The sequence below is a fragment of the Nerophis ophidion genome, linkage group LG22, assembly GCF_033978795.1.
Source record: "Nerophis ophidion isolate RoL-2023_Sa linkage group LG22, RoL_Noph_v1.0, whole genome shotgun sequence".
NCBI classification, from domain to species: Eukaryota; Metazoa; Chordata; class Actinopteri; order Syngnathiformes; family Syngnathidae; genus Nerophis; species Nerophis ophidion.
The window spans coordinates 31,284,912-31,299,365 of NC_084632.1; the positions used below are offsets into that span (position 1 = coordinate 31,284,912).

The window sequence follows — 14,454 nt, forward strand, 5'->3', positions numbered from 1 at the left end:
TTTAAATTTCAATCAATCAATCAATGTTTACTTATATAGCCCTAAATCACTAGTGTCTCAAAGGGCTGCACAAACCACCACGACATCCTCGGTAGGCCCACATAAGGGCAAAATAAATAAATTTGATTCTAAAAATGTTCTGGATTTGCCAGGATATTTTTTTGGAATTTTAATCATAATGAATTTGAAGAAATATTTCACAAATATCCTTCATCAAAAAAACAGAAGCTAAAATGAAGAATTAAATTAAAATGTATTTATTATTCTTTACAATTAAAAAAAAAACAACATTTACTTGAACATCGATTTAAATTGTCAGGAAAGAAGAGGAAGGAATTTAAAAGGTAAAAAGGTATATGTGTTTAAAAATCCCAAAATCATTTTTAAGGTTGTATTTTTTCTCTAAAATTGTCTTTCTGAAAGTTATAGGAAGCAAAGTAAAAAAAATAAATAGTGAACACCGAGTCTTTAAAATATTTTCTTGGATTTTAAAATTCTATTTGAGTTTTGTCTCTCTTAGACTTAAAAATGTCGAGGAAAGTGAGACCTGCTTGCTAGTAAATAAATACAATTTAAAAAAATAGAGGCAGCTCACTGGTAAGTGCTGCTATTTAAGCTATTTTTAGAACAAGCCAGTGGACTACTCATCTGGATTAACGGGCTATGTTGGTGATCCCTGCATTACATTATACCGAATGCATGTTTGAAATAAACAGAAACTGAACTGAATATGCTGTGGTCAACAAAATGTCAAATGTCCCCCTTGTGGACACACCTATGTGGTCAAACTGACCAATGAAAAGAAGCATGTTTTAATAGCAGTACCTATGACGGCCAGCAGGTGGCACCACGGGTCCTGGAGGCAGCCATGTGCTGAGACCAGCGAGGTTAGTTGGTTAGTGGGCAGGATTGTGATCACTTCAGCAGACACAAGAGGAGAAAGTCAAGGAGGAAGAAGACACAAACTTATTGAAGCTCACATTTCCTTAAGACGCCCATAGTTCAGTTTTGGTACGTTCGGTAACTTTTAAGTGAAGTCGCCAACTTTGTGTTTGTGGAGGTGCTGGTGGATGTTTAAAGCGGACCAAGGTGTAAGGCTAAGCCCAGAGGAATGTATCCGAGTCGGACAGCGCCGAGCGGGGAGCTCCGGAGATGTCCGGGCTGGATGGCCCTGCTGCTCATCGGCATCTTGGACGTCGGTGCTGCCGGTGAGTTTCCAAACTTCTTCAACTTTTTTATTTTTTCATTTTTTATTTTTGTAAACCTCTTTTTCTTCCTGCTTTTGTAATGCAGTTGTCAGCGACTAAAAAGAAAAACTTTTTATTGATGCTGAGTTCATCACAAAGGTGCAAAAGGCTGGTGTCCAATGTGTGGCTCGGGGGCCTCTGGTGGAGCATACATGGTAGAGATGACATTCAACATTCAAAAAAAGTAACAAATGTATACATCAGGGGTCACCAACCTTTTTGAAACCAAGAGCTACTTCTTGTGTACTGATTAATGCGAAGGGCTACCAGTTTGATACACACTTAAATAAATTGCCAGAAATAGCCAATTTGCTCAATTTACCTTTAATATATATAAATATATATATATATATATATATATATATATATATATATATATATATATATATATAAATGGGTATTTCTGTCTGTCATTCCGTCGTACATTTTTTTTCCTTTTATGGAAGGTTTTTTGTAGAGAATAAATGATTAAAAAAAACACTTAATTGAACGGTTTTAAAAGAGGAGAAAACACAAAAAAAATTCAAATAAAATTTTCAAACATAGTTTATCTTCAATTTCGACTCTTTAAAATTAAAAATTCAACCCCAAAAAATGAAGTGAAAAACTAGCTAATTCAAATCTTTTTGAAAAAATTAAAAAAAGAATTTATGGAACATCATTTGTAATTTTTCCTGATAAAGATTAATTTTAGAATTTTGATGACATGTTTTAAATAGGTTAAAATCCACTTTGAAATAAGATTTAAATTTGATTCTACAGATTTTGTAGATTTGCCAGAATATTTTTTTTGAATTTTAATCATAATAAATTGGAAGAAATATTTCACAAATATTCTTTGTCGAAAACACAGAAGCTAAAATGAAGAATTAAATTAAAATGTATTTATTATTCTTTACAAAAAAAAAAAAAATACTTGAACATTGATTTGAATTGTCAGGAAAGAAGAGGAAGGAATTTAAAAGGTAAAAAGATACAGTATATGTGTTAAAAATCCTAAAATCATTTTTAAGGTTGTATTTTTTCTCTAAAGTTGTCTTTCTGAAAGTTATGAGAAGCAAAGTAAAAAAAAAAAATGAATTTATTTAAACAAGTGAAGACCAAGTCTTTAAAATATTTTCTGGGATTTTCAAATTCTATTTGAGTTTTGTCTCTCTTAGAATTAAAAATGTCGAGCAAAGCGACACCAGCTTGCTAGTAAATAAATAACATTTAAAAAATTGAGGCAGCTCACTGGTAAGTGCTGCTATTTGAGCTATTTTTAGAACAGGCCAGCGGGCGACTCATCTGGTCCTTACGGGCGACCTGGTGCCCGCGGGCACCGCGTTGGTGACCCCTGGTATATATATAAACATCAGATTCATCATACATATGAATTTGGATTAAGAGTTGACATATCATGAAATACTTATAGAAAAAATTCAATAATTGAGTCAACTTACTTTTTGCCTTTGGACTGCAAAGTATATGCATAATGCAACTTCCCGTGGACCATCTGACTTGTGGGATATTCCAACTTTTCCAGAGGGTCAGGGGATCTTTTGAGTGGGCATTTCAGTCAGGGGCCCTTGGATTTATTCCAAATCCCAATGATAGTTAGGGTAACAGGACTGAGTGAAAAAAACAACCTGGGACACAGTATACCAAAGCATGCCTTTTTTTCTTTGTCTTTAAGTAAACAAATATACACAATGTGGGGACTTATTTGGTATTTTTTACATTTTTCTTAGTTCAGTAAAAAAAAAAGAGAAAAAAAGTGTGTGTGTGTGTATATATATATACATATATATATATATATATATATATATATATATATATATACATACATACAGTGGGGCAAAAAAGTATTTAGTCAGCCACCGATTGTGTAAGTTCTCCCACTTAAAATGATGACAGAGGTCTGTAATTTTCATCATAGGTACACTTCAACTGTGAGAGACAGAATGTGAAAAAAAATCCAGGAATTCACATTGTAGGAATTTTAAAGAATTTATTTGTAAATTATGGTGGAAAATAACTATTTGGTCAACCATTCAAAGCTCTTACTGATGGAAGGAGGTTTTGGCTCAAAATCTCACGATTCATGGCCCCATTCATTCTTTCCTTAACATGGATCAATCAACCTGTCCCTTCAGCAGAGAAACAGCCCCAAAGCATGATGTTTCCACCCCCATGCTTCACAGTAGATATGGTGTTCTTGGGATGCAACTCAGTATTCTTCTTCCTCCAAACACGACGAGTTGAGTTTATACCAAAAAGTTCCATTTTGATTTCATCTGACCACATGACATTCTCCATATCCTCTGCAGTATCATCCATGTATCCATTTTGGTATAAACTCAAAATAACTGAAAATACAAAATAACTGAAAAGAAGAGCCAACATTTTGAAGACAAATGTAATTTCATTATTAAAAGTGTTTTCCTTGAAAGTACTACATTTATTTTCTCAAAACTTGCCAACAGTTTTATCTAAAGTCCAGTCAGAGTGTATTTTGGAGTGAAATTTGCCAGTCGGAGTCTATTCGCTCATCTTTGAACTGGTCACTGACCATATAACAGCCCTGTAATCCAAAGATGTTCATTAGGTCTTCAAAAAAAATGGTGTTATTCTTACAGCCAGACTCGTGTGTTTACTTTTGTACCTGACGGTTTCGGCCACAACTGTTGCTTTCTTTAGAGGTTGTCATGTGATGTGTGTGTGTGTGTGTGTGTGTGTGCGTGTGTGTGTGTATATATATATATATATATATATATATATATATATATATATATATATACATAGGGTGGTATTTATCAGTGGCGAGGATGTCTGGTAGCCAAGTAGGATGACTGCGACTAAGGTATTAAAATAATTAACGTAGATTAGAAGGTAGTTGCAGATTTGAGACACTAGATGGCAGTGGTGTATTATTATTAAGCACTTCAACTAGTAAGTAGCATGGGAAGCTACCCATTAAACCGACACATTGGAAATGTCAGAATGTTGCCGCACTGTTTCATTAAAACCAACAAAACTAAAGACAAGTTTCTGTTATTGAGCTCATATATCAAGATATTACAGTTTCTTTTCTCACTCCATGCGGAGGACTTGCAGCGAGACAGAAAGACCTTGTTTGTTGATACTGTTACGTGATTGGCTGTCAGCGTGTCCATCCCGTTGTTCAGTGATTACTGTTTCGTGATTGGCTGCTAGCGTGTCCCTCCCATTCCTCAGTGACACTTCCTGTTTCCTGTTTGCTGGAGCGAGTGACTTTATGAAACAAATCTCGTTTCATAATTTACATTTTTTTTCCGACAAATAAAATGAAAAATGTATACATAGAAAATTTTATCGAACGTATTTTATTTTTTATTGATTGTCTATCGCGATATATGGTGATATCGTATATGTATTTATGTGTAGATATATTAATATATATGTGTGTATATATATATATATATATATACATCTACATGCGTAAATGTGTATATATATATGTATATATATATATATGCATGTAGATATATGTATGTATAAATATATATGTATGTATATATATATATATATATATATATATACATACATACATATATCTACATGCAAATATATATATGTATATGTATATGCATATATATGTATACATGTGTGTGTATGTAGATACAGTATATATGTGTATGTAGATATTTATGTATATGTATAGTATGTAGGTATATATATATATATATATATATATATATATATATATATATATATATAGATATACATACATGTTTGGTCAGGAAAAAACAGAGGCTATTTCATCCCTACAAGCCTGTTTCGCAGGTTTCTCTGCTCTTCAGGGGATTTTATTTTATTTTATAAAATTCCCTGAAGAGCAGATAAACCTGAATTGATGCTGTCAATTTTGTTTTATAAAATCCCCTGAAGAGCAGAAAAACCTGCATTGAGCACTGTATAATGGATAAACCACAGAAACCTCGACTATATATATATATATATACTGTATGTATATATATATGCGTGTTTTATTAAATTAAAACATATATAAAAATACCAAAGAGGACCCCACATTGTACATATATTTTTCTTTATGCAGGTCAACAGTGGACAAAAGTGTGGATACCTCTGTAGGTGTAAAAGGTCGCCTGGGTCTTCCATCATTATAACCAATGAATGTCTTTGTTTCCCTCCTCTATTGGTTTTTGTTAGGCCGTGATAATCCCATACGTGTAATTTAAACAGTGCCCCATGCAAACAAAGCGGTCTCCCCTCTCATGTAAATGATCTTTGCTATTTAGATGATGGGCCCCATTGTCAGTGAGGAGCCACCACACACGGGGAAAGACTCGACTCCTCAGGGCCTCAATGTGAGCCTCTTAGGCGGGCAGCTGGAGAGCTATTGTGCCTCCTAACCCCCGTTACAGATAAGGAGGAGGCCATTGGGGTGAAGTTTTCAGGCGACAGTTGTGTCACTTGTTGGAAGCTGGATGTGGATGAAGAACTTTTTGAGATGAGTTCTATGGCAGGAAGCTGGTTCTCAGGAGTGTATTAAGCAATACACTTAGCAAATTGAGCTGCAAGTGTTTTATCAATTAGGATAAGTATCTTTCACGATTTGGTACCAATTCCCAGTACCTGGGTATGGATACAGGTACAAATTTTGGGTACATTTGTGTGTCTTAATAAATGTCAGTTATATAATAAGAAGTGATTTTTTTATGTAACATTTAAAAATGAGCCGATTATGATAAATGTGCTGTCAATGTGTTATATCTTGTTTTGTTATTGCATTTCTGAGGCTCATTTACAAGTATTATACAGTAGACTTTGCATGCAGTCACAATTCCAAGACATTACATTATGACAACATTTTACAATTACAGTAAGTGTTTTTATCCTAAACATTCATGCCACTTCAATTTACATACTAAGGCATTTTTAAGTCTCCCTTTTTGTTTTGGGACATATGCAACAATAAAATCATACAGTGGCCTTAATACCGTGATAATATCGTACTGTGAGAATTTGATATTGTTACATCCCTAATCACTACCATGTCTATTTTGGGAGGACTTTTATCTGTGGACATCATTTTTGGGCCAGAACTATTAAATAAGTGCCGATGTGGCCCTTTAACATTGTGTTCACATGCAGTGAAGACGCTTCTTCATGTTTGCAGATAAAGACTTTTTGTGGGTGTTGTTGACTTCTCTTTAATGAGAATGAATAGATAGAAGAAGAGAAAAATGTCATCTGCCGGGACGAGCGCAGCAGTCTGTGATCAGTGGCCGGTGGCTTTAACATTTGTTCTGTGGAAGTGACTGAGGACACATGACAGAAACTGAAAGGCGGGGCTTGTTTCCTTTTTAACTTTCTGCTGTCAAGCCTCCAGAGGTCACTGAAGTCAGTTCTCTCTAGCCAGTACTTCTCTGGTCAACACCAGCCTAGAACATTTTGTCGTGAGGTTTCCTGCATGGACAATGCAACAAAGTGCTATGGTCACAAGATCAGTTCGATAAAATGAAAACAAAGGAAGTTGACAGTAAAATGAACACGAGAAAACATGAATGCAATTGTGGGTTAGTGTGTTATGTGGAGTAAGTAGGCAGATGATAGAAACCATCTGCAGGAGGAGTAGGAATAGAATTGCAAAAATGAAAGTGATCGTTGTGCGCAGGCAAACGATGTAGCTCGACCAAATATGACGTAAAAGTCGCATTGTTATTTAGACTGCAGTCACATTTAAAAAGATCAGATTCAGATCAGATTCCAAACTGATCCTGACTAGCTCTTGATGTGGCCCAAATCTAATGTGGAAATATCAGATTTGATGCACTTTGGAGCATTTAGACTGGAAAAAAATATTTGATCTTTGTCACCTGAGGGCAAAAAAATCAGATTTGGTGTTGTATGCATGTAAACGGTGCCTCTGTGAGGAGTTTGTTGTGAGTATTCGCCCTGTGTTTGCTCGGGCTTTCTCTGAGTACATCCCTAAAACATGCATGTTATGATAACTGGAGATGCTAAATCGAGGGTCAGCAACCTGCGGCTCTAAAGCCGCATGCGGCTTTTTAGCGCCGCCTTATTGGGTTCCTGGAGCTCTTTCCGATGTGTGTGAAAATAGAAAAAGATGAAGAAAAAATATATACTTTTTCAAGAGACAGCTAACAATGCAGGTAATTGGCAGTTATCTATTTTGCCTAGAAAGCCCTTTAAAAAACAATGCTTTTTTTTCTCTTAAAATAACCCAAATACTGAAGATCACGGAAATCACAGCCAAACAAATCACTTGATTAAAGTACAGTGTTTTGTTTTTCTATATTCAAATACAGTGTTACTGTTCAAACTGTGTGTAATGTTACAATGGCCAAAAATATTAAACATACTTGTAATAGCTCTGCTTTGTTTTAATGAATATTTATGCCTACTACGCTACTGTATGGTGGTACTTAGTGAATCAATCAATCAATCAATGTTTATTTATATAGCCCCAAATCACAAATGTCTCAAAGGACTGGACAAATCATTACGACTACAACATCCTCGGAAGAACCCACAAAAGGGCAAGGAAAACTCACACCCAGTGGGCAGGGAGAATTCACATCCAGTGGGACGCCAGTGACAATGCTGACTATGAGAAACCTTGGAGAGGACCTCAGATGTGGGCAATCCCCCCCACCCCCCTCTAGGGGACCGAAAGCAATGGATGTCGAGTGGGTCTAACATGATACTGTGAAAGTTCAATCCATAGTGGCTCCAACACAGCCGCGAGAGTTCAGTTCAAGCGGATCCAAGACAGCAGCGAGAGTCCCGTCCACAGGAGACCATCTCAAGCGGAGGCGGATCAGCAGCGTAGAGATGTCCCCAACCGATACACAGGCGAGCGGTCCATCCTGGGTCCCGACGAGCGGTCCATCCTGGGTCTCGACTCTGGACAGCCAGTACTTCATCCATGGTCATCGGACCGGACCCCCTCCACAAGGGAGGGGGGGACATAGGAGAAAAAATAAAAGAAGCGGCAGATCAACTGGTCTAAAAAGGAGGTCTATTTAAAGGCTAGAGTATACAGATGAGTTTTAAGGTGAGACTTAAATGCTTTTACTGAGGTAGCATCTCAAACTGTTACCGGGAGGGCATTCCAGAGTACTGGAGCCCGAACGGAAAACGCTCTATAGCCCGCAGACTTTTTTTGGTCTCTAGGAATCACTAATAAGCCGGAGTCTTTTGAACGCAGATTTCTTGCCGGGACATATGGTACAATACAATCGGCAAGATAGGCTGGAGCTAGACCGTGTAGTATTTTATACGTAATTAGTAAAACCTTAAAGTCACATCTTAAGTGCACAGGAAGCCAGTGCAGGTGAGCCAGTACAGGCGTAATATGATCAAACTTTCTTGTTCTTGTCAAAAGTCTAGCAGGCGCATTTTGTACCAACTGTAATCTTTTAATGTTAGACATGGGGAGACCCGAAAATAATACGTTACAGTAATCGAGACAAGACGTAACAAACGCATGGATAATGATCTCGACGTCTTTAGTGGACAAAATGGAGCGAATTTTAGCGATATTACGGAGATGAAAGAAGGCCGTTTTAGTGAAAGAAGTTTGAGAACCCCTGCAGTAGAAATGAATTGTGATCATGAATGTCTCTGCACAGACGGAAGGAGAAACACGGCCATGTTAGGATGACTCGTTCCATATTTCCAGTGGTTAGCTCCGAGTTACGAAACGGCTTTATTACGAAGCTGGCTGTGGCACGTTCTTTTTGACGTCACTTCCTGTGTGGGGCACGGCATTTCTGGCGTCACCTCCTCTCGGAACTCAGTTTGTAAACGATCAATGAGTCCATACAAAGCGAAGAGCCGGAGATTCAAGAAATACACGGCACATTTACCTGTTTAGAAAATAATCCAAGGTGGGAACCTTAAAGGATGGTTTAGTGTGGCTGAAACGAGACTTAGGCTAAATAATTTTTCGTTTAAGGGGTTAAACGACTTAGTGTAGACATGGCCTTAATGTGTTATTTTTCCAACACTTCCTGTTCATGGGTGAGCTGGAGTGGTGCAGACAAACAAGCATTCACTCTCACATTCGCACCTATGGACAATCCACATCAAATTCACACCCAGGACCTCTGGGCTGTGAGGCAGACGTGCTCTCCACGCTTCCCCAGTGCTGCCTCTTGATTAACTTTTTCATGCATTTTTGGAAAAAAAAACATCTGGTGCAGGAATTGTGTAAGTGGAGACATCAGTTTGATATTGTGTCCTCCATATGGCGTTCAGAATCCTCACCCTCATTCCATCAATCGACCTGTGTGCCCTTAAGCGGCAAAGTAATAATCTGTGACAAGCCTATAAAAATAAATTGACGACAATGTTTTCCGTCTACGTAAATTGTGTACATGTTCCTGACGCGGGGGTATTTGTCTGAGAAGGTAAAAGGTCTTTTGCAGAGCACGAGACCCCATGTGAAATGTGTTTAGAATTGCATTTAGCTATTTAATAACACTCAGGGAGCCTATAGATCATGTAGGGCCCCGCTGTCACGCTACAGTCTGCAACACGGCGCAGTGTTGACACGAAAGGCACTTCACGTCGAGAGGAGGGGGGCAGTAATGTATTAGGGCTTGTTCTGCTCTCCTTGCTACCGAGATTTGTCTTGTGTGCTGCTCTCTGTCATCTGACATTTCCACCCACGTAATTTACACGCAGGTTAAAAAGACATGTTGACTGGGAGCTAACTAGTATAGATCAGCTCAAACAAGTGACTGGTAACTGGTAAATACTAATTATTGGTGGTCAATGGAGTTAGTGGCTTGCATATTGCTTTTTTAAATGTGTTTTAGGTTGTAAATACTTAGTTTTTATTGGTAATTTAAAGGCCTACTGAAATGAGATTTTCTTATTTAAACGGGGATAGCAGGTCCATTCTATGTGTCACACTTGATCATTTTGCGATATTGCCATATTTTTGCTGAAAGGATTTAGTAGAGAACATCGACGATAAAGTTCGCAACTTTTGGTCGCTAATAGAAAAGCTCTGCTTTTACCGGAAGTATGTGCGCGTGACGTCATGAGTTGCAGGGCTCCACACATATTCACATTGTTTATCATGGGAGCCACCAGCAGTAAGAGCAATTCGGACCGAGAAAGCAACAATTTCCCCATTAATTTGAGCAAGGATGAAAGATTTGTGAATTAGGATATTGATAGTGAAGGACTAGAAGAAGAAAAAAAAAGCGACGGCTCCGAGCGGCGGCAAAGTGAGCGTTTCAGATGTAATTAGACACATTTACTAGGATGATTCTGGTAGACCCCTTACCGGCTTATTGTTTTAATAGTGTTTTAGTGAGATTTTAAAGATTGTAAAGACATACGTCGAGGTCGGAGGGCTGCGGTGAACACGCAGTGTATCAGAGAGAAGCCGAGGAGCCAAGCTCACAGCTGCCTTTTTTGACAGCTGCTGCAGGACGACAAATAATCTATTGATGTCTCCGGTAAAATATGTATCACAATTTCCCCATACAAAAACATGCTAGTTGACGTAGAGAAACATGTTCGCTTGACCGCTCTGTGTTAAAGCTTCACAACAAACAAAGAAACACCGGCTGTGTTTCGGTTGCTAAAGGCAGCTGCAATCCACTGCTTTCCACCAACAGCATTCTTCTTTATAGTCTCCATTATTAAATGAACAAATTGCAAAAGATTCAGCAATAGAGATGTCCAAAATACTGTGGAATTATGCGGTTAAAGCAGACGACTTTTAGCTGCGAGTGGTGCAGCGCTAATATTTCCTAACAGTACGTGACGTCACACGTACGCGTCATTATTTTGCGACGTTTTCAACAAGAAACTCGCGGGAAATTTAAAATCGCAATTTAGTAAACTAAAAAGGCCATATTGGCATGTGTTGCAATGTTAATATTTCATCATTGATATATAAACTATCAGACTGCGTGGTCGGTAGTAGTGGGTTTCAGTAGGCCTTTAAATTAAAAGTGGTTTGATGGCACTATCTGAAGGGAAGTTATAATGCTGGAGCTCAAGACTTTGCGATGTGGTGTATTCTCATGCATCATTTATTTTGGGAAGTATAATAGATTTAGCACTACCTGTTCGCCCTGACTCATAACACATTATTATAACACACCTGGTCTGCCAGAGAAGAGGAAGAGGGAGCAGGAGGGATCTTTATCGACTTTATCGCTATAGAAACTTAGCAACTTGCCAAAAGTAAACATTTTAAATCCATATAAGTGCCGTTAAATGATGACCATATTTTCGGGACTATAAGGCGCACTTAAAATATTTTTTTTCCTCAAAATTCGACAGTGCGCCTTATAACCTGGTGCGCCTAACATAAGGAATAAGTTTGGTTGAGCTTACTCACCTCGAAGCTCTTTTATTTGGTACATATGAGTCAAGTAAACAACTCCAATATTTTATATGTTCCATTGAAAATATAGGACATTACACACAATGCTCAAAAATCTATCAAAATGTTTTAGTACGACTATTGAACTATGAAGCCGCACCGCTTGATGTGCTTTAACATACGTTATTAAAATTTTAAGTTAAAGTACCAATGATTGTCACAAACACACTGGGTGTTGTGAAATTATTCTCTGCATTTGACCTATCACCCTTGATCACCCTTTGGGAGGTGAGGGGAGCAGGGGGCAGCAGCGGTGGTCGCGCCCGGGAATCATTTTTGGCGATACTAATGAATCCTATTCGGTACTATATCACCTCTAAAAAGTATCCACTGCAATGATACCAAGTACAGGTGTGTATCTCGTCGATACTACTATGATTACATCAATATTTTTTAGCATCACAATCTTCTTTTGTTTTTTGAAATTTATACTATGCTTATAAACTCAGGAAATATGTCCCTGGACACATGAGGACTTTAAATATGACCAATGTATTGTCCTGTAACTACTTGGTATCGGATCGCTACCCAAATTTGTGGTATCATCCAAAACTAATGTAAAGTATCAAACAACAGAAGAATAGGTGATTATTACAGAAGTGTAGATAGAACATGTTAAAAGATAAAGTAAGCAGATATTAACATTAATTGAACACGTAAATTAATAATACAATCAATGTTTATTTATTTATTTATTTTTATTAATTACATTTAGCTGAGATAGGCTCCAGCGCCCCCCGTCTCCCTGAATGGAATAAGCGGTAGAAAATGAATGAAAAATATCTAATTTCTACTACTTTTCCTTTTGTATATTTGACAAAATAATTGAATGATACTTGACACAATATGTTACTGCATACGTAAGCAGACTAATTAGGAGCCTTTGTTTGCTTACTTACTAATAGAAGACAAGTTGTCTTGTATGTTCACTATTTTATTTAAGGACAAACTTGCAATAAAAAATCATATGTTTAAAGGCCTACTGAAACCCACTACTACCCACCACGCAGTCTGATAGTTTATATATCAATGATGAAATATTAACATTGCAACACATGCCAATACGGCTATTTTAGTTTACTAAATTGCAATTTTAAATTTCCCGGGAGTTTCTTCTTGAAAACGTCGCGTAATGATGACGTGTACGCGTGACATCACGGACTGTTAGGAAATATGAGCGCTGCACACACACACAGCTAAAAGTCGTCTGCTTTAATCGCATAATTACACAGTATTTTGGACATCTGTGTTGCTGAATCTTTTGCAATTTGTTCAATTAATAATGGAGAAGTCAAAGTAAAAAGATGGAGTTGAGAAGCTTTAGCCTTTAGCCACACAAACACATGTTGATTCCTTGTTTAAAATTCCCGGAGGTGAAACTTTACTATGGATCAGAGCGCGGTCAAGCGAACATGGATCCCGACCGAATGTCAACCAGCAGGTTTCGGTGAGAAAATTGTGGTAAAAAGTCGCTTCTTACCGGAGATCAGCTGAGCTTGCGCCGTCCATAAAGCTGCCGTCGACTTCCCTGAGACACTGGCATCAAGACACCCGTGGACACACCTCCGACTATCAGGTACTGTTAAACTCACTAAAACACTAGCAACACAATAGAAAGATAAGGGATTTCCCAGAATCATCCCAGTAAATGTGTCTAAAAACATCTGAATCCATCCCAATGCAATCGCCTTTTTTTTTTTACTTGTTTTTTTATTTTCATTTTTTGTAGTCCGTCGCTATCAATCTCCTCAAACACAAATCTTTCATCCTCGCTCAAATTAATGGGGAAATTGTCGTTTTCTCGGTCCGAATAGCTCTTTTTGTTGGAGGCTCCCTTTTAAAAAAAATGTGAATACGTGAAGAGCCATCAACGGTTGACGTCATCGTCTGCGACTTCCGGTAAATGCAGGGCTTTTCTGTTAGGACCAAAAGTTACAAACTTTATCGTGGATGCCATCCATCCATTTTCTACCGCTTATTCCCTTTTGGGGTCGCGGGGGGCGCTGACGCCTATCTCAGCTACAATCGGGCGGAAGGCGGGGCACACCCTGGACAAGTCGCCACCTCATCGTGGTAGTAGAGAACATCGTGGATGGCCTCTACTAAATCCTTTCAGCAAAAATATGGCAATATCGCGAAATGATCAAGTATGACACATAGAATGGACCTGCTATCCCCGTTTAAATAAGAAAATCTCATTTCAGTAGGCCTTGAATGTACTCTGAGATTTTTTGTTAAAATAAAGCCAATAATGCAATTTCTTGTTGTTCCCTTTATTTATAAAAAAAAGTATCAAAGTGTCGAAAAGTATCAAAATATATTTTGATAACAAAAGTTTGCACCTTTTAAGAATTTGCATAAAGGATGCAATCATTCCTTTAAGTGAATAATCAGAGCCCTCCGATCAAAAACGCGACAAATCTAGGGTAGAGACTTTTGAAGACTCTGAAAAGGCAGTAAATACAGTGAAACCCCAATTTACGAACTTTTTAATTGACAAACTTTTAGATCAAGCCAAATATGCCTCCGAGTGCAAACATGTCTCTGTGGACGGATGCGTCATTTAGGAGCCTGCAGGCAAGAAAGCTGGGTGAAGCATTGTTGGGGAGACAGAGCCTTCCACTTTACTTGCTGAGTCGGAGAAGTCCCCTTTTCTTAGTTTTTTTCTGCCTTTTGACAAGTTTTGTCAATTTCGCCAACTCAATAGGAGTCCCAAAAACTCAACAGACCAGCGTGGAAAGGAGGAGGGAACAGCTGTGAGGTTAAAAAAAAAGACTTTTATCAAGG

The 14,454-nt window shown here is 37.8% G+C and overlaps 1 protein-coding gene across 1 annotated transcript in view; it reads left to right on the top strand.

Moving 5' to 3' along the window:
* Window positions 1-846: 846 nt before the first annotated feature.
* The window catches only part of ror1 (receptor tyrosine kinase-like orphan receptor 1), a 358,626-nt gene continuing 345,018 nt past the window's right edge, over window positions 847-14,454 (top strand). The window contains exon 1 of the mRNA XM_061883694.1: window positions 847-1,208. Within this exon, the coding sequence (XP_061739678.1) occupies window positions 1,112-1,208 (97 nt within the window). The 5' untranslated portion in view covers window positions 847-1,111. The remainder of the gene's footprint in view (window positions 1,209-14,454) is intronic.